The sequence below is a fragment of the Centroberyx affinis genome, unplaced genomic scaffold (assembly GCF_046629955.1).
Source record: "Centroberyx affinis isolate AG114_WGS23_722 - 3 ecotype Tasmania unplaced genomic scaffold, CSIRO-AGI_Caff_v1 ptg003073l_1, whole genome shotgun sequence".
Taxonomy (NCBI): Eukaryota; Metazoa; Chordata; class Actinopteri; order Beryciformes; family Berycidae; genus Centroberyx; species Centroberyx affinis.
Window position 1 is genome coordinate 169,480 of NW_027281158.1, and position 27,909 is coordinate 197,388.

General features: G+C 39.4%; 1 protein-coding gene across 1 annotated transcript; it reads right to left on the minus strand.

Annotated features, from left to right (window-relative positions):
* Positions 1–3,379: 3,379 nt before the first annotated feature.
* LOC139659352 (dnaJ homolog subfamily B member 6-like) lies at positions 3,380–24,836 on the minus strand. The gene is made up of 10 exons (XM_071537590.1): positions 24,705–24,836; positions 20,748–20,854; positions 17,383–17,492; positions 13,660–13,725; positions 13,399–13,509; positions 12,439–12,585; positions 12,045–12,240; positions 9,064–9,134; positions 5,379–5,531; positions 3,380–4,928 (listed from the first exon to the last, which is right to left on the minus strand). The coding sequence occupies exons 2-10, from the start codon at positions 20,810–20,812 to the stop codon at positions 4,861–4,863; spliced, it is 987 nt and encodes a 328-aa protein (XP_071393691.1). The 5' UTR covers positions 20,813–20,854; positions 24,705–24,836; the 3' UTR covers positions 3,380–4,860.
* Between the last annotated feature and the right edge of the window lie 3,073 nt (positions 24,837–27,909).

A 27,909-nucleotide genomic window follows, 5' to 3' on the forward strand; every position in this document is an offset into this window, starting at 1 on the left:
ACTTTTCAACACAAAGTGACGCCCTTGGATAGAATGCATGTTTTTTTTATGGGTTGATGGCACAGCACAAGCTGCAGGTGCCAGATAAGTCTCATATATTCATTGACAACTGTGTCACAGTGTTTATATTTTGCACAATCTGAACTGAACAAGAGAGAGGAGAAGAGGACAAAGACAAAGAGATGAGGGGAGGAGAGAAATAAGGAGGCAAGAGAAGAATTCAGAAGGGGAGGACAGAGCGAGAGAGAGACAGCAAACGGCTGTGTGGCTTGCCTGTTGTTGCCATCATAATCCATCACTAATGAGGGAAACCGAATCACATGCTCCTTGTGTCAACTTTGCCATCTGCTGGACGAATTCTGGAGACGCAACAGGACTGATTGACAGGACAAGCAATTCCCATGTGCTCTTCAAGTAAGACTGTTCTGGATGTCCTTATGGTTGGCTGGCTAAGACATGTGCCGTGTTACTGCAATGTCCTGGGTTTGAGTCCTGCCTGAGACTTTTGTCACGTCATCCCGACCCTCTTTTCCAATATTGTATATATAATATACAATCATTTCTGTCTGTCTTCACTGTGACTATCCAATAAAAACACCAAAAAACCCAAAAAAAATGATGTAGAAAATAAGTAAGACTGTTCTGAATAAAAGGGCCCCAACAGATTTATTTTGACTTTTTTTTATTTATTATTTTATTTGGGGTGTTGTGCACAACCAGGGAAATAGGCTCCAGCATTCTGTTATCTGTAATATTGTTTGATTACTTTGGGTTTTGGACCAGTTTATAATACAGAGTCACAACAATAAAGATTGTATTGTTTTTTTTATGAAGCTGCCTAATTGATCCACAGATACACAGCCCAAGTGAATTTAGTGATTATTACATTGAGAGAAAAACAAAATCTATTCCTATAGAGATAGGGTTACATAGAATTTTCCTGGCGTCCAAATGTGGGTCCTGTGGGTCTCTGAATTAATAAGAGAAGTAAAATATCAATGGATTGATGCAGATTGTGAGAGGTAGTGCAGATAGTGAGAGGTCAGTCTTAAAAAAATGTGACACTGTTACCCTGATCTTGTCGATGCCTTTCTTTGGGACAATTTAAAAAATCCAAAGAACTGAGGATCATTTCCCACCTAGAACAACATGTGAGTTTGAAGTGGAGACAGTGATGCTTTTGGATCCCAATCACATTGATAGAAAATCTGGTAAATGCTGGGCTATACTAAACATACAAGAGATGCATCATGCCAGAGTCAAGTGAGAGCAACAAGGCTGATACCGATAATCTGCTTTGTAGTATAATTCTGAATATGATGGAGGATTTTCAAGAACAGATCACAAAATTGGCCTCTGCTCATGAGGAAGATGTTGAGCAGTTAATTCAGAAGGTGCTGGCTACTTGTGCTGAACTGAGTGGAGAACCACAGGATGTTGTGACCTCAACACCTCCTCCTAAAGTTAAGTTTGACTTGAATGAAAATGAGTCCACCCCTAAGCATAGGGGTGGACTCAACATGCTCTGTTGACCCCATTCCACAGGACGTGCTCACGTGGCTCAGATGCAACACTACCTCCTGGTAGTGTTGCATCCTATTTGAAAGATCCTATTTGAAAGATCAGTAGTAGAGATTGACAGATTTGAAAGATCCTATTTGAAAGATCAGTAGTAGAGATTGACAGGAAAGTGAGGGCAGAGAGAGGGAGGATGGCATGCAGCAAAGGGCAAGGGACTGCCGCTGTGGGGAGGACTTCGCCCCAATGGCACGCGCTCCACCAATCGAGCTACCGGGGCAATCCTGTGCCCGCTTTTACACAGTTATCTGACATCAGCATGGGGGCACACACTGCACACACTACACAGCATTACTCTTAGCACGCTGTAAAATCTCATAGTGCAATTTAGTGAAATCAACTCATCTTTATCCATTAACACAATACATATAGATGTGTTTGTCAATTTCAACTTAAAGGTGCTAGTTATGAGCTTCATGACTTAAAATCATGAGTTTGCATCTTGTGACTTAAAATCAAGTGTTGAAAGAACACCTTATAAAGCATTCACTTAACTCAACACTGTTAGTTTATTAGCAGACTTCCCAGTATGCATTGCATTCGGTTTAACTCTCCAGAAACTCTTCCTTCTTCTGGTTTGAATGAAGTTACAGGATAGAGACTTGTTATGTATGAATGTTTGGTGAATAATAGGTCAATTTATGATAAAGAAAAAAAACAAAAAACAAAACATGATAAAATCTACTATCTATGTATCTGGGAATTCACAATCAAGTAAGTTTGTCTCTGATGCACATGGCAAGTACAATCCACTACAAGTAAGTGTATTGCAGCTGCATACTATATGCTGAACTGTGTATTAATCATGTGATACAAGAGGAACTCAAACTTAAACCTGGCAAACCTTGTGAAAAAACTACACTGGATTTCAGTTCATCAATTAATGCATTCAACTTGGAAACGCGAATCAGCATGACTAGACATTTGTTGATTGAACTTATTGTCTTAAGTTCACTCAGTTAGCTTTTCTACATTAGAACAACTAACTAATGATCTTTGACCTAACTATTCAGTACTACTTCAGTCAACTCACAATTTTAAGGCAGCAAGGAAACTTATGTTTTTAAGTCGAACTGCCTTAATATTTTTTGCAGTGCACAATACACTGCTAGATTTTCAGCATTACATGACCTTAAATTCATCAAACAAAACATCTGTATAGTAAATGGTTAATCATACTGTATACATTTGAAATGTAAAGTTGCACAGTTCTAACATTCTATGCTAACTAGCTAACTAATGTTGCCAAATATCATTGACATAACATTAGCTTTTGCATGGGGAACAGTATTCTGCATCGGTCAAATTAAATGTCACACATGTCCATGTCTATTCACTAGTTGTTCCGAGCTGAACCACTGGAACGCACAGAGGTTATAATTACAACCTACCAACTGTGAATTTCCAACTTCCAACATAAGCCCACTTACAAACAAAGCAGTCCAGCAAACAATATGCAAACCAAAATCAAATAATCTCATGTTGTAAAATCACATGACTTACCTTCTATGGAAACCAGGGAACTGAAATGAATCATCTACTAACAATGTGAATTGTAGAGAAATGTGAAATGGAAAAATCAATCTTCCAGTGCAACTGCTGTGAAAACTAGCATCAGCAGGAGCAGTAACATACTGGCCATCAACCGGTGTAGAAAGCTTACTACCACAGGCATTTCAGACATTCGCAGTTCAATAAGGACATCATGAAAATATGCTCTTAGGCAGATCAGCACATGGTGATGCTTGCTCTTCTGGCACGCATAAAAAGTACTCAGAGTAACACAAACCACAAATGCCAATATAATGCCACTCGGGGCTCTTTATTCGCTTTCATCCACAACATAATGCTCTCTTGCATACGATAACACAAAAAATAATAGAAAAGCTGAAAGACAAAGATGACAAAGAAATGACAAAATATGTGCTGGATTAATAAGAATTATAGAATTAGCATTATAGAATTATTCAAAAGCCCTGCTCTTTTCAACCACCAATTGAACATTGTATTTAGGTGTTGCATGATGACTGTTGGATATTGAGCCGTGTATATCAGAGCTGTGGAAGCAAGGGGTCTGAGGTGTGGGGTTAATGGTTATCCAGTTCTGTACACTGCTTATTGCCATCGAGACCCCCTCGCACATTTTTCATGTATTCTCATAGATTTTAGGGAAAATGTGGTATTGTGCATCGATAGTACACACCTGCCAATACCAATTCCAAATACTAAACTTAAGGTCCCAAGTATTGATCTGATATTAACAATAGAGTTAGATTATTAGTTTTCAGTCACTGGACAGAAATGATGGGGAGATGGTCTATTCCATTCCAAGAGATATAGAACTTCCTTCTACATGTGAAAAAAATGTATTTTGCAAAGTACTTGATTCTTTTATCTAGCAGTTGGATGTGCACACTCATACACTTAGAGCCTTTTATAGATACCCAAATTATCAATTTACCATTTTACATTCTGTTGAGATGGACAAATGCAAAAAAGTCATAGCTAGACATAGCTGACACCCACAAAAATACCAAATACATATTTAAATTAATATTAACCAGTAAACCAGTGGGACAAATAAAGATGAAACTTTAACTTGTACCAGATTTGGGTCACTGACAATATTAAAATACATGATTTGGACAGGAAGCTACAAGTGGGAAATAAGTCTGTAAGTAGCCCCACTTCTATGTGTGGCTATATTGACTATATCCAACCAGAAGGCACACGGTAGAAAGCAAACTACCACCAACGCTGAACAATTTTCTAACTTCCTGTTAACACCTGAAGACATCATTGTTATCACTGAAAATTTAAGTTAAATTCATTTTGTGACAGTGAAAACATACCCTTAGAATTTGGAATCAAGTCTCTATCTCAGTTGGTTTCAGTTATGGCTAAAAAATGATAATCATCTAATAGCGGAAATCCCAGATCTGGATCACCATCAAAATCTAATCAATTGTTCTAAGGCCTATCTGTCCACCAGATTCCATGAAAATCCAGTTTTTGGGATATCCTGCTGACAGACAAACTTACAGGGGCGAAAACATAACCTAATAACTGCATGGGAGTGTCCCTACTGTGTACTGCTCAGTGCTCACTATTCCAACTATTACATAAATGGACAGAGAGCCCCTTGACTAACACCAAAGTGTCCTTTAAACATCCTCAATAACCCTCCTCCGATATACTGCAGTGAACATTCACGTATGTATTCATGCATGCACCTCTCCAGTTCCGAGTTTGTGTTATTGAAGTGTTCGCTGTGAAGGTGTTTCATATCTTCCTCTTTCTGGCATCATCCTCTGGGATTAAGGGCCTTTTCCTCTTCAAGTCAGTGTCACCTGGAGATAAACAAATCTGAGCATGACCATCACTTCAGTATGGCTAGATTTCCTTAAGATCCATATTTGATCTTTTCATGGCTGTGTAAACTTGGACAAGCATGGAATCAGTTTTTACCCAATTAGACATGAAATAATCAAATCTGTGCCACAAAGGGTTTATAAAATGTATTTTTTAAACAAACTTTTAGGATGAGATAAAGTTAGATGAGCCTTTAATGATCTCCATGGCTAAGCTGCAAAGTCAAAAATTGTCTTAAATAATTGAGACCATAAAAAACAATTTCAGTGCCTAAGATCAGCATTAGGCATAAGGATTCCAATGAGTAAGATTAGTGTTAGGGTTATATTCAAGCTGAAAGTGGATGGAGTTCCAGCTCAGTAGTTTAACCGGAAAGTGACAACCTCAACAAACTGAACCACAACACCATGGAAGCGAGGATGGCTTACCTGTATGTGAGCTACGTGCCTCTTCTCTGTGCTGATTGGATCGTTTGGAAGAAGGCGAAGGCTTAATGTGTTGTAATTGGGGGAGGGAGGTGGTGTGTGGGGGGTGCCTGTCTCTCGTCTCTGCAACGGCGGCATGGAGGTCACTGGGTTTACCTAAGAGAAAGTAGAACGCAACTTGACATTTACTAGTACACTGGATCTGGTCAGACTATATAGGTGTCTGTATCGATGAAAGGATGAGTCTATCCACTGTTTGTTTGTAGTGCTAAACCAAAGTCATATAGTTCCAGCATCAAATACCCAATGGTAATCAGGTAGCACACACGTAGATCTTCAATTTCACCAATTTATTTTGGCCATGTCAACAAACATGCTGACGTTTCCGCCTAGCAGCCTTCATCAGAACATATGTGTGTGCTACTAGTTTACCTTTGGGTATTTGATGCTGTAACTATATTGGTACTGTCATCCAGTGTGACCAGCAGTGGTGGAAGAAGTACTGAGATCTTTTACTTAAGTAAAGTAGCAATACAACAATGTAAAGATACTCCATTACAAGTAAAAGTCCTGCATTCAAAATCTTACTGAAGTAAAAGTACATGAGTATTGGCAGCAAAATGTACTTAGAGTATCAAAGTAAATGTACTCATTATGCAAACTGTCCCCATTTAGAGTTATATTTTTCATAAATTATTGGAATATTAATACTGATTTATTGACGTACATGTACATGTAAGCAGCATTTTAAAGTTGTCAACGTGAAGCTAATCTTTAGCTAACAATTTAGCTATACTTTTGGGTAGTCTAATCTATAACAATGCTATTTTATAGTTATTTTATAAAGATGATCAAATGTTTTAAATATAAAATATTGATCTGAAAAGTAACTAGTAACTATAGCTGTGAAATAAATGTAATGGAGTAAAAAGTACAATATTTCCCTCTAAAATGTAGTGGAGTATAAGTACAAAGTAGCATAAAATGGAAATACTCAAGTAAAGTACAAGTACCTCAAAATTCTACTTAAGTACAGTACTTGAGTAAATGTTACTTTCCACCACTGGTGACCAGATTATTTTAGTAAAATTGGTCACAATGTTGTAGTGTGTATCCTATGCACAGAGCGTAAATGAATAGAATGGGCATTCACATTCATATCAATAGTCTTGAATGGCTGATTGGCTAGGACATGAGACAGCTGCTGAACATTTGAAATAGTGCATGAGACTCTGAAAGCGTTTTATGCCACCATGCTGAATGAATTTGTTACCATACCAACATACCATTTGCCTTGTAATCAAAACAATAGGCTATAATACACACAATATGCTAAAACTAAGGCAATACTAAAGAACACCTTTTGGGGAAACTGTATAGTTAATATTTTTATCTTAACATAGTCATACCAGATTTCAAAATTCATTTATAATTTGTTGTCAAAATGCAGTCTAATGCATGTAATTTTCTGAACTCATAATCTAAGAATCATGCCTGTACATTTATGCTTATGATGCTTAATAAAGCATTTTTAAAGATTACCATTGTTTCGTATGAGACAATCAATAATTTTAAAGGGACATTCAACACTTCATAAAAGCACATCATCAGCACATTCTCTTACATGTCCTATCATTCATATTTTGCCTGCAGTAGCCTAAAGGTTAAAGAGTAAAGCTGGTGACTGGAAGGTTAAAAAACAGAGGAGGAAGACAACAACAAACACTATCCTCTCTCTCAACAATTACCACTGAAATTCCCTTGAGCAAGGCATTTAACCTCCAGCTGGTCCTGGCTAAATACAGATTAAGTTATATTGCTCATTGCTGTAGTATCATCACACAAGCTGAAAAGAAGCAGAATTTTAAAATGTGTTGCCATCTTCAGTTTGGGCTCTTCTCAAGATCTAGAGATTTGACGTGCAACACCAAGCTGTACTTTTCTTCAAAATGACAAAATTTTAATTATGTATCATCTTATATATTATGTACGGTGATATGAGGATTTTAGACAGGGTTTTTGTGATTTTCAGCTGGAAAAGTGTATGTAGTTACGCTATTACGCTATTGTGATTGTGGTGATATTAGTGCTCCCTCCATATAGTGTGTGCTATGATGAAATCAATGATTCACTGAAACTGGGCCCAAGCTTTCTAAATTGATTACTTGTAACTCTGTGTTTCAGAATACAAAATATGCCTTGGGATGGTTGAAGTTGAAAAACACCAGATGGTTTGCCAAGGGTGTGCATGCATGCACAATAATTATACTGCAAAAAGGCAAACTGTCTCTGTTTTAGTAAGCAATTAAAATGTCCAATCTTCAACAAGAAAAGCAGAAAAGGCCTATAATTAAGAAGTATATTGCATGACAACATATTGAAAATAGAAGACAAAACCAAATTAAACTACACCATGGCAGAAAGATGCACAGATCATGCAGGAAATTATTTTTGGGTAATCACCGACGTGGTTAGTGTTAATGTAGCACATCTAGTACAGGTGGAAGAGAGAAAGGAAAGGAATCCTGGTTAGCAAAGCAGTTCAAATCCCAAATTAACTACTACACTTAACAATAAAAAGGTTAACTGAAATCTAAGATAATTGGAAAAAAAAAAAAGATTCTGGATGACTGGATTTATCCAATCAGCTCAGGTTTCTACATGTTAAGAGCAGTTGATTTGGGATGAAGGCAGATAAAAAAAAAACAGCACAAGCCACCTCAGACTTCAACATCCCGAAAACAGGATGAAATTCATATTTATTGGTTTACAAAGTACACAAAATTCCTTGTATATTCATATATCATTTATAGAATGACTTCCTTAATTTGTGCATCATTATGCAGCTTTAACATTAAGACTCAACATTAACTGGCGTACATGCTTATTAAATAAACAAAAAACACACTTGTATTAGAACATATAAAATTGCATAACACATTCTATTTTTTTTTTAATACAAAAAATTAATTGTTACTATGGGAGGTTAGACAAGCCGTAAACAGAGGGGAAAATTTAGTCAAAGCAAAAATGGTAAGTTATTACTACCCATAGCTTTTTAAAAAAGAAAATACAGTTCAACACTCAATTTTAATATCCAGATGAAAAAGCAAAGTCATGCTTTGTTTTCTGAATGCAATGTGTCTGTTGTCCATACACTATTTGAAGGCAATGTGCCCATGGATGGAAAGAGCAAGAGAGCAAGACAGACATATATGAGAGAGGACAATAGAGAGACTGCAACAGAGTGCATACAGAGTACTCAAAGAGGGAAAGATCTCTTGTTCTATACATAATAATAACAACATTGTGGTCCCAAACACTATTTTTTTTAAACAACACCACCACCCTGAGCCAAAATATAACCACAACTCTAAATTCATAAATACATTAATTAACAAAATGCATAGAAAAATTTGCATCTAAATCAGCAGATTTGATCTGTTAGTTGAGAAACAAAAGCTAGTTGGGAAAGGAGGCAAGGAAAATAAAAGGTTAAAAAAAAAAGAAGTATGTACATCTGAAACAATAGTATAGCACTATTATAGCATTTTTTTTTGTTGCTTTTTTGTTTGTTTTGAGCTCAAGTTTGTTGGTATGTTTGTGCTGAGGGTAGGAGAGGAAGTAAAGGTTCTCCAGCGAAGGATGTTTCTTTACTTGTTATCCAGTCGCAGTAGCTGTTCCTTACCGTTGATGGTTAATGACCGCAACTGTCCGTCTTCCTCCACCTCAACCCGCTCCTGCCCATTCTCCACGATTCTGGAAGAAAGGAACAAAAAAAAAAAAAAAAAAAAAAGATTGCGAGAATGAGGCAAGGAGACATAAAGAAGTGTCAGTACTGCTAAAATTTTAGTTAGGAGAAAAGTTTATCCCCTTTCATTTCAGGCAGCACAGGTGATTTTGGTGGGGGGGCGAAGAGGGGGTTGGGTATTGCTGCATACTGTAATACCTTGGCGCAGTTTTTTCCAGGACCTATAGTTTGGTCAGTGAAATATTAAAAAACTTGCATAAATTATTCTGGAACTGCGGCTATTATGCATGTTCCTAATGCCTATTTGATGCTGCCTTAGCATTGCCAACTCCCAGCAATTTAAGACGAAATAAAACAGATATATATGAACATATGAACTATGTATACATCCAAAGGAAATACAGTAGGCCAGTAGGTTATCAGCATAGAAACAGGCTATAATTTCTCACAATACTTATACACAAAACCTTGAAAAAAGCGAAAATCTGCACAGACCTGAGGTATGAGATTCGATTGCCAAAGCTGGAATACAATTAAATATTTTGTTTTTCTCTTCTGTTTTTTCATCAGCAAAATTTTGTAAACTATTTATCCGTGACTTCTTGCTCGCCAGCATGATAACATTATCATTATCATCAATTAAACATTAACTGTCTAGTTCTCTATCTTCTCTACATAATCACACAAGGACAGGAGTGAAGTTTTTTTTCCATTGGCAGGAATTGGGAGGAAAGCTAAGGTCTGTGTGTTCTACTAATCATTCTGAGTGTAGTGCTTCGGAATTCCTGTATTGTGCTGTTCCAGTCACTCCTACACGCACCCCAACCCCCTTACAAGTGCTCAATATGTTCTAAATAGATCAAATTGAACTGTAAGAAAGTGATTAGCTAAGAGTAAGTCATTAAGGAGGTTGGCAGATTGGACACACTGAACATAAAATGCAACATAGCTAAACTAAAACTAAACGTTGCAGCTCTATATTTGTAAGTATTTATGCAAAATGACAGACAAAACAGTCACAGCCGAAAGCTGTCAGTGAGGTAATGTTGGCATACTATTGTATTGTAGTCATAAGCGGCAACTTATGAAAATTATTGTGAGCGCTTATCTGATTTTCGGATCACAAACTTGGACTTCTTCGCTGAAGTGAGGTGGTCCAATTTTTTTTGTGGCAAAACCGGGGAAATTTTCAGCCACTGTTAGTGTGGCTTTGGTTGTCTTGTATTGTCTAGGCGAGAAGTCACGCATTATAGTGGAATGTGATTGGTTTATGTTTTGGCAGCTGGTACCACAACCGATAACAAAACCCAATACGACACGTGTATATCATAAAATATTACTTCAATAGGCTATAGAATTAATTTTGTGGCTTTTTTTTTAAACCTTTATTTGACAGCTCAAAAGTAGACACAGACACCAGGACGACCCCTGAATTAATTTTGTTTTGCACTGTGCGTTTCTTTCTCTCCCCATCTAGGCTTGCTTCTCCCTGCCTGCTGCCTGTCAGTCTGTGATGTGGAAGGCATGTTCTCTCAACCCTCGATTAGGCAGAGAGAGAGAAAAACGTTTTCCCTCATTGCGGTCGAATGGAGGATGTGAAATACCAGGGAATGTCGAACAACTGAGAAAAACAAATACATGATACAACATCAAACATCTATAAATCTACGTGTGGACCAACTGCTGAGCAGCCATGAAATGCTGTACACAGGTAGTACTACAAATTTTGAGATCCACACCAAACGACACCGTGGATTTGCTGTAGGGCTGAACGATTTTGAAAAAATATCTAATTGCGATTATTTTGACTGATATTGCAATTGCGATATGATTTGTAATATTAGAGGGAATGATCATTTTTACATCATTATTCTCATTTTCATTGAAAAACGTATTAAAAATGATTATGGTGTGATTTTTGCAGGGATCTGTACCAAACAAAGATGTAGAATATGATGTGTAGGCCAGGACATCTCTGCAGCATGACAATATTTAATTTAAAATGGTATTTTGACACACATTTCGCCTTTAACAAATATTGCGCCTCCTGCGATTTGAAAATTTGCAGTAGGCCATAGTGTGATTTCGATAAAATTTTGATTAATTGTTCAGCCCTAATTTGCTGTCTGTGCAGCCTACCTGCTTCACCCTCTTCGTCTGAAGGTAGTCACAGTGATTAGCATGAGCTATTACAGAAAGTTATCTAAAAAAAAATACTATTTTAGAGGGGCATATCTTTAGTTTGCAATGCAATTACAAATTGCCACAGGTGCTCCTGAAATAGCCTACTCCCTTGCCTAGAACAGCAACAAGTTTTATTACATTTTATAATATTTTTAAGTCCCAGTAGTACTAGGGCCTACATAGGTTGCCCCAGCATAGATTAGCAGTCAGCTTTATTAATTTTCTTTTTTTAAAACAATTATACAGTATATGATTAGATTGTTTTAGTGTATGTAATAATACAGCAATTCATTATTAATAAACACCATGGCCAGTTTGAAACTGAAATTGAAATTTTGAGTTGACTGATTTTCACATTTTTAGTATCAACAACAAATTAGATTCCAAGTAGGATGTTATCAGGTCATTAAAAGGACCCATTTGAATGTAGAGCTTTCTCTCTCTCCCTTGTGTTGTTGTTCCTTGTTGTTGATTCTGTTGATTTAAAAATGGAACTGTTTGCATTATACTGAATCACATTGCATCATATCGCATTGCATCGTATCAAAACTGGGCTGAATTTAAAAGTAACGGAACGTTGGTGCTTAAAATGTGACTTTCATGCATCAAATCGTTGAACACAAATCGAGATGCATATCAAATCGTCTCAGAGGGAGAGATACACACCCGTACATCCCATTCATTTCTAATGAGAGATGGCTGATTTCCTGCCTTTTGAGTTCCTGAACAGCTACCTTTTTGTGGTGATCTTCCTGCCGTTGATGAACTTGGTGGAGGTGGACACAGAGCGGAAGTTGCCCATGCTCCCTCCACCGCCTCCCCCAAATGAGGAGGAGGAGAAGGAGGTGAAGCCCCCACCTCCCAGGCTACCCATGGTCGTCATATGGCCCATATGACCCATGGAGCTCATGGGACCAAAAGAACCAAAGCCTGAGATGAAGAAGACAGACAGAGAGGAAGGGAGGAAGAGAGAATACAGAGAAGTTGTAATAAGACAATAATTCAGAAAGGTGGTGATCGTTTGCAACAATGTATATGTGGTCAATGTGACATTTCTTTCAGCTTGTGTGATTTGCAAATGGGACCAAGTTTTTGTAAGTTTCATTTATTCACTGGTGTATTTCTTACCTTGGTCAAAAGGTGAGAAGCCAGCACCAAAGGGAGGGAAACCACCAAAGCCCCCAAAGAATGGGCCGCCTGTCCGGCTGCGACTGACTCGACTTTGGTGCCGCCGGCCACCACCGAAAAATGGATCATCACCAAACGGATCTCCACCTGGAAGAGAGGGGAAAGAAATAGGGAAGGAATGGAGGGGGGAGGAAAAGAGAGAGAGTAAGAGAGAGAGACAGAGAAAGTAAGAGGAAATAGATAGAGGGGGAAATGGGGAAGAGTATGCATGAAGTGGAAATTTTTCAAATCTGCACTCTGGACAGAAACTCTAGTACTGTGAACGCATAACATTTTTTGTATGGATGGTCCCTTAATAAAACAAGACAACAGTAAACATGTGGTCCCCCACGAATATTGAAGTCCCCTTCTGGGCCTATCAGTAACAAATATGTCACCTTGTTTTGAGCTGTGATTGTAGTTCCTCATTAGGCCAGTCAATGTAATTTTGACTGCTGGAATGCAGCAGTGAGATGGATCATTTCCCAAAGTTTTGTCAAAATCAGATGAGTGGTGTCTTGAGATATTGTACCGGACATTGATGAGCAAAAAAAATGATGCAGTGTCCCCCTTGAGCTAATCAGTGTAATTTTGAAAATGTGATAATGTAATGGTGAGATGCATCATTTCCCAAGGTTTGGCAAAATCCAACAAGTACAAAAACACTGTAGTGCCCCCCTTAGGCCAATCAGTGTAATTTTGAAAATGCCAGAACAAAACAATGACTCGCAACATTCCCTGAAGTTTCCTCAAAATCCAATCAGTGGCAACCGAGATATTGTGCGTGACAGATGGACAATCAAACCCTGAACACTGGCAGGCCACTGCCACGCATCAGCTGAGCTACATAGGACCACTCTTGATTGAGGATGGAAGAATAATGAACAAAAATGACTACCAGTTGGAAAGGAAAAAACTTACCAAAGAAATCTGCAAATGGGTCTCTGCCGCCGAAGAACTCCCTGAACACGTCTTCTGGGTTGCGGAATGTGAATGTTTCATGGAAGTGGTCTCCATTGTGGAAATGGCTTCCTGAAATATTAACACCATGTCAGTGAAAACCTGTACTGTAAATCCGCTTCATGAATTGAAAACATGAATGCTCAAAAATATGGCTTTCCTAAGAAATTATTTAAGGGGCTGAATGTTTTGGCCAGTTTTGAACATAAAGCAACAATTTACCTCTTCCTCCATTTCCCCCTGTCAATCCTTCTTTTCCATAGCGGTCATATATACTCCTTTTGCTGGCTGGAAGAGAAAGGTGAGAAAGGTTAATGCAGAAGAAAAATATAAATAATACAACTTACCAGTAAGAAATACAAGGATTAGTAAGGAGTAAGAAGTGCAAGGGTCAAAGCCACAACAGCCACAGGAGATGCAACAAGTATTTGTGTCCTTAGAATTAATCTACAATAATGTATAATTTGTATGTTTTGATAGAATAATATTGTCTTAGGTGTTGATAATACAGAAATGTATTGATGAATTGTATTCAGTAATTTCAGGCCTGTAAAAATTCCATGGAGCAGGGAGGGACCTATTAGTCTGCACTATTTATGTGATCAATAATTGGGCCCCTGATCTTCTGAAATTTCTCTATATCATCAATTTGAGCCTACCAATTAAAATATCAGTCCAAAATGCAGAAATCTTTGTGCAAAACCAGAATGTACGTGCTAATGTTCCAAAGTATGTGCATCTATCACATACTTTGGATACCTAGGGATACATTTTAAGTTTAGCTTTAGCAATAGTGAAGTCTATGCATGACCTTAAACTGAATCAGTTGCATTCTAGCTGAGCATGTATGAATCCTCTCTAGACCTTCCCAACACAACCTTTCCCGAAGAGGGAAAGGCATAAACGTGGGTGAGATAGAGCTACAGCTTCCAGCACTGGAGGAGTCCGACATATCCTCCCTGTCCATGAAAGACCTACACTGTATTTTTAAACTAAATAATGAATACAATACTATTCTGATCAACCAGGTTAATATATTCAAAATTCAGTCTCCCTCTGGCGAAATTTTAAGCAACCCTAAAGATATTAATGACTGCTTTAGGGAGTTTTATGCACATCTGTATATATCTAAATGTAAGGTTTCTGACGTCGAAATAGATCACTTCCCAGATTCCACTGACATGCCAAAGCTACGTGACACCGCTAAGGCTGATTTAGATTCCAGTTTTGCTATAGAAGAAATTAATGAAGCTATAAAAACATTCCCAACAGTCAAGGCGAATGGCCCAGACGGATCTGAAGCAGAGTTTTTTAAGGCCTACAGAGACTTAAAAAAAAAACATAATGGCATTGAGTTAAAACAGGTAAAAGCTTGGAACTGAAAGCCGCCATGATTGTTGTTAGCTCTGAGGCGTTTCCAGATTACATCAATCTGCTTTGCTACTGTGATTGGTCAAAGATTTTGATAACTGACAACTAACACCAACCGATCGGTTGGTGTGAGAAATTAATTACGTCAGTGAATCAGTCGTGGATAGGCTTGTGCCCAGACCAAGCGGCCAAAACCTCTGAATTTTGAAGCCAATAAGGAAGTGGCTGAAAGCTGCAATTCCTCTATCATCTGCTAGATGCTGGCTCCAAAAAGACTCAAAATCCAGCCCAACTTCATGCAAGTCAATGGGACCACAACCCAACTTCTCACTCAAAATATAAAGTCAATCAATTTTTTTTAATTTTCAAGAGGTTATGGTCTCAGTAGCTAATTTCACGTCTTCTAATGTGTCCATATGGCGATTTTCAAAATAATTGCGTCATTAACGGGATGTAATGGTTATAAAACGGGGTTGTTTTCCGAGTGATTGACACGTCGCCTGTCCAGATCTGGACCTTGGTCCGGAGTTTGAGAAGCCCTGCACTACGTCCATCTTTTTTTTTTTTTACAGTCTATGGTCCAGACACAGGGCAAATCGACATGACCAAGCAACAGAAGCAACATGCTCCTTAAAGGTTAGTTGGTCATCAATCATGACACCCAAGTTTCTGGCAGACTTTGTGGGAATGAGCTGAGCTGATTCGAGCTGGATACTGATCTGTTGTTGTACAGAGGGACTGGCTGGGATGACAAGGAGCTCAGTCTTTGACAGGTTAAGCTGAAGGTGGCGTTCCTTCATCCATACCGAGATATCGACGAGGCGTGCCGATATCCGTGCCGAGACTGTGGGGTCGTCTGGCGGGAACGATAAGAAGAGCTGGGTGTCGTCAGCATATGAATGGTATGAGAAACCATGTGAGCAGATGACTGCACCAAGTGAAGTGGTGTATATTGAAAAGAGAAGGGGTCCAAGCACTGACCCTTGAGGTAGAGGTCTTCAAACCCTAATGGACCTGGGAAATTCGTTCCGAGATCCGTTTGGACCCGATAATTTTTATAAATATATATATATACACCGACCCGTTTTTGCCCGAGATATTACAGACCCGACCCGGTGCATGTCCGAGAGGAGAGAGACAACATAGACCCGGGGGTCTCGGGTCTATTTTATGGACCCAACAAACCCGGTAAAAATGCTGTTCTACTGCTAAAAACGTTTATCATGTCGGATAGCCTACAACATATGGTAGCCTAATAAAAGGAGATCAAAATAACAGAAAAACTTGCCAAGTTGTGCCGTTCTACAGTTTGTCCAGTAGATGACAGTGAGACTCCATAATGGAATCTAGCAGCTACGTAGCCTACAATAGCCTACAACTCACGCAAGTTACACAGCACTTCTATGCGTTTCTCGTCTCGTCACGTGATCAGCGCTGATCACGGGTCTTCTCGGATCCACTCGGGTATTACACATAATGATAAACAGACCCGGGACCCGCGGTAATAGAATGGGACCCGACCCGGACCCGATTGACCATAATAAAACGTGGACCCGAACCCGTACGGGTCCCGGGTCGGGTCTCGGATCCTAGGGTAGACCCGTGAAGACCTCTACCTTGAGGTACCCCTGTGGACAAGCAGTGGGATTTAGACACTTCCCCTCTCCAAGACACTCTAAAAGATCTCCCTGAGAGGTAGGATTCAAACCAGCAGAGAGCAAATCCTGAGAAGCCAAGCTCAGCAAGTGTGGAGAGGAGGATTTGGTGGTTAACTCTGTCAAAGGCGGCCGAAAGGTCTAGCAATATTAGAACAGAGGACTGACAGCAGCTCTAGCTGATCGCAGTGTTTCCACTACAGACAAGAGCGCAGTCTCGGTAGAGTGTCCGCGTTTGAAGCCAGACTGGTTATGATCATACAGATAGTTCTCAGAAAGGAATTCAGAGACTTGATTAAAGACTGTGCGCTCAAGTGTCTTGGAAAGGAAGGTGAGGAGTGAAACCGGCCTGTAATTTTCAACCTGAGATGGGTTGAGAGTAGGTTTCTTTAGCAGCGGGGTAACCCGAGCTTGCTTAAAAGCAGTAGGGAACACACCCGTGGTAAGTGAGGAGTTTATGATGTGCGTGAATGCAGGGATAAGTGTGGGCGAAATGGGATGTTCACAAAAAAAAAGATGTGTCCTATGATGCAATAAAAATATTTGTTTCTTAACAAAATGTAAGGTAAGTGATTCCAGTATGTTTTAGTGCCATTTTAAGAGTTTTAAGCATATTTTGATGATTATCGGGATAATATCGTGAATCTCAATTATTTTGGCCAGGATAATTGTGACATGAAATTTTCATATCGTCCCATGCCTAATTTGTTCAATCGCCCAACCCTACTGTACAGCTGTTTTACCCAGCAGCATAAATCCAGATTATAGCTTGTCCAAAATACTGTAGCCATACTCCTGACGAGTACTTTAAGCCCCCATTTAAGCGTTACTATCAGTGTAAAATTTTGTAATATTTTGCTGGTGGCTTGTGTTGATTTCCAGCCCTGCCTTCTAGTACTCATTATGTCGTAATACCAACCATCCGACAGGACTTCATAAGCCTCTGACAGCTCCTTGAATTTCTTCTCAGCCTCCTCCTTGTTCTCTGGATTTTTGTCCGGGTGCCACTTCAGCGCTAGTTTTCTGTACCTAGAGGGGAAAAGAGGGAAGGGAAGGGCAGTTTCAGAAAGGCTCTACTGTGAAAATTAAAAAGGTGTGCTTAAAACGGTAGGCGTTCCTTCTTCTTCCTTTTGCGGTTAACGTCAGACTAGAACACTTGCAGGCGTATATGCTGCCCCTGTCAGTTCCGGAAGAATCACATCTCCAGTACCAAAAAACAAGTACCTTCACATTTTCCGAATTTTGGCATCGACTTGGTACCGAAGTATCAGTTCTCGTGACATCCCTAGCGTCACATGACTTGCTTGATGCATGTACCAGCTGCGAGTGACTACATGAGTCAGAATTAGTTATACTCAAAAGCAACTAAAAGGAAACGGAAAGAGTGTAAACAGTGATTTGCTAACTGTTGAAATCTAAGGAAAAGTAGTTGTACAATGTACCAGCTATGTGTGGATATGGCATCGTTTTATTCACAGTGTCTTCGGGAGCTGCCAAAGATGAGTATTTCCGATGTATATATGCAGGTGACTCCCACGACCAAACGGTCCCTAACCCTAACCCTTAAACTAAGCTATACGATTCATCATACATCTGCGGCTATGAAGGTAGCTGTCTACTAGCTAGCCGGCTCACTACCTAACACTTTTGTTAAGAGAATCTTGTAGCGGTTTGACTGGTTTGTTTGGGGTGCCAGCCAGGCCTCAGCCTGACAAAGTTTGTTTGATTCACTCGAAGTAAAAAAGGGAAAAAGAAAAAGTCAAATCCTACACAGGGCACATGAATAGACATCAGCAACACAACATTCATGTACACTAATGAGTACTGGGTAAAAAATTTGGATAATGAACACTTTTTCAGACAACCACTTGATACACCAAAACAGAATAAAGAAAACACAGTACAATGAGACTAAGTTTCAGCCAGGGAATTACATTGTCGACAAAAAATGTGCACAACACCGTATTTAGTTCAGTCCAGGTCCTTTGAACAAAAATAATCCAACACAGGTTTTTCCACCCTCCGGTCAGCAAGAATATATACAAAGAAAACAAAACCCAGGGTTTCCCATACATAGACAACTTTGTGGCAGCCTGCCACAATATCAGCACTGACCGCCACAATGTTTTTTTGTTTTTTTTCACTATTTAATTGTAGAACTCTGTGTAGTGCATTGATTCGCTCAGCCCCTAATTGTCTCTCTCTCCCTGCGCCTCCTATTGCACACGCGGGCTTGAGGGATCTTTTTTTTTTCCATGCTAAGACAGCCGGCTGAATTCCTGAAAAGAAGAACTAACAGTTAACATTACTCAGAATATAGCTGGGTTTCTGAGATTAGCACGCCGTATAGCTGCTAGTCAGTATCCACTGAGAGGACTGATAACGTTAATATTAACTTTTTAATTCTGACTGAATGTTTGCTCCCTCAATCCAGATTAATGTTGAAAAATAATTTCAAAGAAGGAAAAGGACTCGTCCTGAGCAGGACAGTCTGGATCAGAGGAGCTGCTAAACTGTAAAACAGAGTAGCTAATAATGTCAAAGGCTAGTAATTTAAGATGCAAAGATACAGGTGAAACTGACAGCACAGAGAGATGTAGCAGGGCAGAGGGGCAGAAAAGCAGATTTCTCTGTAAAAGGGGCCTCATTTCTATTCTTCTGTACCTTGTAGACAAAAGCAAGCAACAAACAGAACAGTGTAGCACTGTTTATATTTTTAAGTTATGTTATCTTTGCCACAAAGTACTTATTTGTTTGACAAATGGAACTATTTAAAATGAAGTACATCAGATAATTTTTCAGCCATCCAGGTAACGGCAGTAACTGGCTTTATTGATAATAGCCACGCCCCTGCCAACCCACCTACCACCACAAATAGATTTGAATTCTGTGGGAAACACTGAAACCCCAGTTAATATTTCATTTCATCCCAGCAAAATCCAGAACGGGATTTTCCACATTCCAAACGAAAGAATTAATTCCAGCATTTAAGAAAAACTGTTCTTGGTTCAGTTTATAATACAATTCATCCCCACAAAATAATGCAGAACAGGATTTCCCACACTCCACACAAAAAGAAATAACTCCGGGATTCCAAAACACCAAGTACATTTCTCTGTTCAGCTTGTAATTCAGTTCAGTTCTTCCCAGCAAAACAATCCTGAACGGGTTTTCCCTTACTCCACACAAAAGGTAATCACTGTATCAAAAAACAAAACACAGTTCCTTGTTCCGGTAGCCTCCCGCGGGTTCCAATATATATAGCCTGTTGCACAAGGAACAAATGGAAAAGAGAGAGTTGGCCTACTCACAAACTCGCAGGAACAGTCAGACAGTCAGAGTGCCGTGATCCGGCCCGGGACGGGCAGACAGCGTTAACGCTAGAATCTGCGATACCAAAGTCAATTTCCTCTCGGATAAAGTCCTCGCACTTGGAAACACAGATTACAATTTTTCCTGCTTGTGAAAGCACAATCAGATCCTCCAGTACAATACAGACGCCGAGGCCGGTCTTGCCACTTCCTCACTGGATGACGCCATTAAGGTAAGGTGTGTCCACCATATAAGGAAATGGGATGGGTTTGAACGGCCGGAAATGGAGTTAAAGAGAATGGAAGAAGATATTTTAAAGGCAACATGGTTGAAAATGTATTCATGCACACCTGGATAACCTAGGGCATCACAGTCTCACCCCAGCAAGTTTCTGATTAATTATTGCTATGTATGCCTACATAATCACATTTTTGGCAAGTCTGCGCGGAGTTGTGGCACGTGCATCCCCGGGTATGGACTAGTAGCAATAATTAATCATAAACTTGTAGGGGGTGAGACTCTCTTAACAACAGTGTTAGGTAGTGACCTGGCGAGATAGCTAGGCGGCTAGCTAGTAGACAGCTACCCTCATAGTTGCAGAGGCAGTTTGGTCGTGGGAGTCTTGAAGATCAACCTGCATATACGATGTACATCAGAAATGCTCATCTTAGCAGCTCCCGAAGACACCATGAATACAACAATGCTATATCCACACAGCTTTCGGTAAAGCGAAACTGAACCGGAAACTATTAAATCTGTTTTAACAGAATGCGAAACTAAGTTGGGCATAACTCCTATTCCCAGCTAAATAGTCCCAGCTTTGTGCTAAATAGTTTCAGAACACCAAAACAATGTGTTAGAATTTTAAAAGAAGGGAACAGTTTATCAACAGAAAGGGAAAGATTTAGATCACTAGATGAAGCACCAGCTGAAAAGTGATGGGGTCTTGAAGTGAAGTGTCTTGCTACTCACGCTTTCTTTATGTCTTCTGCAGACGCATCTCGTTGCACACCTAATATCTGGTAGTACTCCACCATGATGAGTGGATGAGGGGGAAAACTTCAATGAGCCTGGTAAACCTGAAAGGAATAGACAGAGCAAATTATTAGGCTTACGCACAGCTTGAAATTACAAACAGCCAGCAGCCAAAAGACAATATTGCAGATGGACTGGATGTGGCTTGCAGGTCTGCCAATTCTACCAGCCAGGTTAGTATCATGGGTTTAAAACCAAAAAACAGTGTGCATCAACACCATAACTGGGTAATTGGCTAAGCAGAAAAATCAGCAGCAGATGCCTCATATAGAACTTCTCACTGTGACTTTTTGGGACCATGGGGAAAAATGTTAATATTGACTCCAAAAACATTTAGCAAGAAAAGCCTACATACAGGCTTCCAGTCACCCTAATAGGACCCAATGGGTACTCCGTACCATAAAAATAGCTTTATTTTTCTTTTCTTTTGTAAATATAAACGATTACACCACCACCACCAATATGCAACCAATTAGATGACACCAACAAGACCAAAATGCAACCAATTAGTGTATGACATTATCTGGTCCTCCAATGAGACATTTTAATCCAGGAAAACCCTTTGGAAAGTGAAAATGTATGGGCACATAACTGGTTGTGATGGGCAGCTCCCAGGTGGGAATGTATGTAAGTAACTCCACTGCAACTACTCTGTTAGGATGTTCCTGTAACTCAGAGTGTGTTCTTTCTTACACAACTTTGTGTTGTCCACAAGCCCCGGCTGCTAGTCAGATTATTGACCCTTGTTTTTTCCATTTAATGGCACAGCCATAAAAAAAATGCTGTCTTGAGATTGAAAATTTGACTCAATACAAGTGTGCTATAGCTTCAAAGAAACAAAACGAGTAGATACAGAATATGCATGTGCTATTACAGTATGGGGAAAATTTGTTTATTCTAAGCTATTTCAGGGGAAGTCATGGTGCAAGGGGTTAAATAAGGGTTTAAAAAACACCTGTGCACTAGAAGACACAAAATAAATCCTGGTAATACGTCCCTCAACCAGTCAAAGAACTTAATCCCTTACTGTCCCCTGCAACTACTGCTGTAAGTAAGCATGTTCTTTCTTAGTCATCTCACTTGGTTCTAGAGACACATTCAAAAGTAACTCCTGAGGACCTTCAGAAAAAAGTTGTTAATGCCTGAGGGGGCAATTACACTTTTGCCATGGGATTGGGTGTTGCATAACTTTCTTTCACAATGAAATGGCATTTTAAGAGCATCTTGCTTCAGTGATCTGGTTGCAACAGGATGTTGGGGCGGGACATAACATGGGGGAGGGATCATTCAAGACTAGCCAGTGATGTAAACCAATGGGATATCCATTAGGGAGAGAATGGCAGTTCGCTTTTTGGATTCCACTGTTGGAGCTTACGGCTTTGGCCCTGTATTTGTGTATTGAGCAGCGCTCCCGCTAACCTGGAGGTATAAGACAGCACTTGATTGATCCCCTTAGGGAAATTCAGGAAATTATGTAAACCTCTACAGTGAAATAGGTAGGGCTGGGTATCGTGAACCAGCCCTACTTAGTCAGTCACTCTGAGGCATAGGCTACCGCATTATTCAGCCTGTTTGTATGCGCTGTAAAGAGAGACACTATAACCTCTAGCCTATGTTATTCCGGCTATTATTTTTTTGATTATCATTATTATTTTCGAAAGGGGCGCAGCCAAGTAGCTGTGTGAAATGTGAAATGCTGCTGTTCGTGAAGAACCGTTTCCTCACACTCAAGTAGCTCACGGCCCATAACTTGTTTTATTAGCCTACAACATTTAATATTATTAGTAGTACCTTTTTTAGAAGATGTCTTGGCTATAGGCAGTTTTATAAGGCATATTGGCATTATTCTTTATCCGTTCTCTGTTTAGTCCTTAATGAAAGGCTATCCTCGAGCCTACCATATGCTGTGCTATTTTTTTTTTTTTTGTAATTTAGGCCTGTCATTGTTCAAGTACTCGGTACTCAGATTGGTTCTCAAAAAATGGTATTGGTGCATCTCTACCTCTTATCAATCATTAAGAATGTTGAGCAGCTGGATGCTGCTTGAATAGCTGTGTAACAACTTTTCTGACCATTTCTGTATGCTGTCAATCGCAAACAATAATAGATACTGCTTCTTTACAGTTACAAAAATGACAAAAAAAAGGACCATAAACTTAATCCAAACAGCTTGTGCAGTATAACTAAGTGTTCTGAAGCCAAATTGCACAGTGGGTTGAAAAGTCCAATATTTACCTCATTATTTCCTAGATTTTCTGCACTGCGCCAACCGTCACACCAGTAGCAAGTTGACGCTGCCTTCAAAGTATTGTTATTACCAGAAGAGCACGCTACAACCCAATAAAATGGTAAATACAAATGGGAATTCAATTACTTGAATTTATTTTCACTTCTTGTATTGTGTTCTTTCAGCTAAGGCACTATGCCAAATATTCTGAGACAAAACTAACTCTACACAGCAATGTCTTTATTGAGTAATAAAACAAAGTTAACTCCACTTAAGTCTTTTACCCCTGACAATTTGTGCAGTAGGAATCGACAGGGGAATCGATTAAGAATCGGATTGATAAGAAGAATCGAAAATGCCACTGGAATCGGTAAAATACTAGTTTTATTAACTGCCTTTCTCTCCCTAACAAATATCCCATTGGTTTACACCATCGGCCAGCCCACTTTTGAATCAAATAATGATGTTCAAAAATCTGTGATGGTTTTATTGGTTGGAATTTCTTATGTACGCCTACTGGTACCACTAAAAGTAGAACAAGTAATGGGATTTTGATATCAAAAAAATATGCCTATTGTTAAATAGGTGGAAAATTAGGTGAACAAATTATTTTTCATTTAATTGTGACTTTAATAAATTAATGATCAACATCTGTTTCCTTAGGAGCCTTTTTGTCTAATACTAAATATCTAACATTCAGTGTTTAAAAAACTGTTTTGGACAGTGCGCGTTTTGTCCTCTAACATAGTAATACAGTATACTGACACAGGACAACAGACCTCTAACAGATTAACAAAGTAGTACAGTACATACCGACACACATGCTGCAGAACAGACCTCTAACAGACTGACACAGAAGCACAGTACTGACCCATGTAGGCTAGTAGTACAGGAGGACCTCACATGCAGTGCAAAGGAACAGCAGAACACATGACCGACCGTGGACAATAGGTTCATCTCTCTATACACAGCGACGCTTTCAGACTTTTTTTTTTATCTTGTCCAACCAGTAGGCCTATATGCCTATACCAGGGGTTATCAGCCATGTGCCACGAGGCCCAAGAGTCCGTGGGTTTTTATTACAAACAAACACTACAACAGCTCATTTAACTTATTAATACACCTTCTACCAGAGAGGAAGAACTAATCAGTGAAATCAGCTGCTGAAGGGTTTGGTTGGAATGAAAACCTGCAGACTGTTGGGCCTCTATGGACCATAACTGCAAACCACTGGAGTATACCACGTTTTAATGTGTGGTACTGCTTCTGATAATCATTTCCGTATTTTTAGTATCAAGCTTACCTGATTATATAGCTGGCTAGTTTGCCAACTTGGGTCTGAGTGATCCTGAATGCCTGCTGCTAAGCAGCTACCGTTAATGTGTTCTCCATTCATACACTGAGTAACGTTAGTCAGACAGAGACTAATCTTACAACTGACATATCTCGATCCAGCGATGTTGCTGGTCAGGCTGACAAGTCCAAAGAAGTAACACAGGCTAGCTAAGTCAAATATGATGTCGTTGTTTTTGTTTGTAAGACGGTAGCTAATGTTAGCTTGCTAACTTAGCTAACGAAAATAGCTGGCTCGCCAACCTCGATAAGGAGCGTTAGCTTCGCACAGCAGTAAACACCATGACACCAGCAATGCTGTCAAATACTCTTACCCGATTGCAGTCCAATTTCCCGTGGTCTGGTGTGATATTTAGGATAGACAAAACTCCGTTTTTTAGGCTGAGGAAGAAGCTAAAGATGCTAATCAGTTGTGTTTATGCTCAGCCGTCTGGAGGTTGTTGTAGATTTGACGCAACGTCCTGTTACAGTGAGTTCCTCTTCCCTGGTCCACCGGCTGGCGCAGGGATAAAACCTCATTGGACAGGGACGGGACGGTAGATGTCTGATGTCAATGCCGGTCAATACAGGACTTTTTTTTTTAGTTTTTTTTTTTTAGATATGTTCTCCCAAAACAACACAATGTTACAGTAGTGACATTACCAGCCTAATTTATAATGTGTCCCTGTATGCCAAACTGGGAACTGCAAATTCCAAAGAAATGAACGCCTGTGAAGCAGTTTTATCCCACCTCGTAGGCTAGGTAATAATTTTACTGTTCCAGTGGATTATGGACTGAGTCAGCTATCATCACTCTCCCATCCAGCCTTTACACGTTTGTTTACTGCCGTTCATAATGCATACCTTGAGAATATTTCCGCCTTTCAATAGAGAGTTAGAGGTCTGGCAAATTAAAGGCAAATTGCAAGGAAATTTGGAATGCATGCACTGCATCCCACTTTATTGTGAAATAGTAAAATTCTTTGGTAAATCCAATAAAATGATATTTTAATTACTGCCTTATGTCATGAAGCAAGTTCAACATAGGGTATGTTTGTAGTAGCTGGCTTCACAATTCCTAACTAGATAGCACTCAGTAGAGTGCATACTTCTGCCAGCGCTATGCAACTGTCAATACATGCCAGTTCCACATGTCAGATTTTCACCAAAAGTTAATTTCTTCCATGCCACATTACCAACTTGTTTCACATCAGGAGATACACACATTTTCATGACTGGACATCAAATTATAGTCAGTTTCAGTTTTCTGACCACTAGAGGGTGACAGAAACGGCAACACATTAAGTAACACACAGCAAAGCCACTGCACTATGGAGGCCTATGAAGGACAAATAGAAGGATAAATGCTAATAGCTAAGCTAAACGTACCTGCTGGGAACTCTAGCTGGTTATTGCAGGTTTAAGCATTTAGGCAATTATCACAACACCACATGGCATATCAGCACTATATCTGTTCAGTGGCCATTAGGGCTGCCCCTTACATAGTTTCACCCTCTGTGATTGTCCCTGCAGCGTAGAGAGTGGATTGAACCCATTATCATTCAGGGTAGACAAACATTTTCATGTCCAGAGATAGCGGTGGGCCACCAGTGGTTAAGGCCCCATCTTTGAGACTACATGCAGGCCTACTGCTGCTGGTCTAGGCTTCAGTCCCACCAGAACCTTCTCTGATGGTCTCCCCTACTCTGTACCCCTCTCAGCTTTCCTATTGTCTCAAGAATTTTAACTAACTAAGGGGAGTGGACTGGCAAAATACTTTCATTAACCCGATATAAGGAGAAAGCAGTGACGTTTAGATGGGGAAAGTCATGGAAGGGAACAAAACACAAAGATGTAAACACATATTGGGATTTACAAGTGAAGTTAAGGGAAAGTCCTGGTCTCATGCTGCTCAATAAAGCAAACTGTGTGAAAAATAATCTTTACAAAAATTTATTGAAGGTCAAACTGGCACTAGGTCGCCAGAGGCCCGGTTTTCGACCGGACTGTCTGGTTTTCAGATGCATTGTTCGGGTCTGGCCAGAAGGATCGTTTCAATTTCCGGTCATGGAAATTGGAAAATATGATAATCCACTAATTCTAGCCCTGCCGATACTTCCTCCAGTGGGTATTTGTTGATTTAACAAACTAAAAGCGTCTTCATAGGCTCATGACTAGAGCAGGGGGGGTAATCTCCACCAATCACAAGTGAACATGTCACCCCACGTGGGCAGGTGTGTGGGCTGGGTAACCGCATAACACAAAGTTTTGAGTAGCCTTGTCTATGGCTAAAATATCTGCTTGGGGCACATCAAGCAACTGGAGTTTTTAGAGGGGAATATTGCCTATATTTTACCATTATCCAAACCAGTAAGTCATTTAGAAAAACGTCAGCTCTGGATTCAGCTTTGTAGAAAACACTTACAGCTCAATGAAATCACCATATGAAGAATCATATATTTGATTACACTATTTACTTCTTTTTTTGTGATTTTCTATTCTCACTATATTTGGTTGGCTAAGTAAATTTGTTCATCTTTATTGTCAGTGCTTAATGTGATACACACAGCACTGATATGCTCTGCTTGAGGATTGGAGTGTATATGTTGACTGTTTCAGTGAAATCATACAGGAATGCAAGGCCTCCAGTTATCAATAAATTCATAAATAATGAACAGGCATAGAAAGTATAATGCTGTTGCTGAATGATACTGATTAAACTGAATTACATTTAGGTTACCCAGTTTTGCCTCATGTATATAATGGCCTACTTATTTGTAAAGTCATGTATTGTCTAAAGATTGTATATTATTCAATTTTTTGTATTAATAAACATGAACCCATTTCTACAACCTGTTATATTTAGGACAATCTATCACATTAATCATATGAAATGGAATTTTGTTTTTGAACTGTAATTCAAAATACACTTTTGGACTCTTTACCTTTAAATAGCTTATACAGACTTACAGACTTACTGTAATATTTATTTATATTTTTTTTATTTTTCTTTTAAATGTGATTTTAATGCACTTTTCACTTTTCTAATCCTCTTGCACTGTCTTGTTTTATCTTTCGATTTCACTTGATTTGAACTGTACTAGTTTACTTCTTTTGCACTTTTTAATTGCACATTTTTTTTACCTTTACTGTATTTTTTATTACTCTGTAAAGCACTTTGAATTGCCTCAGTGTATGAAATATGCTATACAAATAAAGCTGCTTTGCCTTGCCTAACATACTTTTACTGGTTATATTCTTTACGGCCGCTGTGTCCATGGGGTACATCTTTGTGCAGCAAGCCTGCAGTATACTCACTGGTGCCTTTGTGTGTCTTTGTGTACAGATGACACTTGCCGGCTACAATATGATACTACAACAGGGGGCAGCGTTGTACGGGAGGCAGGATTCCACAACACTTGTCTTACATTGGGGTGACAGTATCATATCTTGTGTATTGGTGAAGAGGCCTGCTTGCATGTGCCGCACTGCACTGCAAGTTTTCCCAACCCACAGATATCTTCACGAGTTAACTATGTA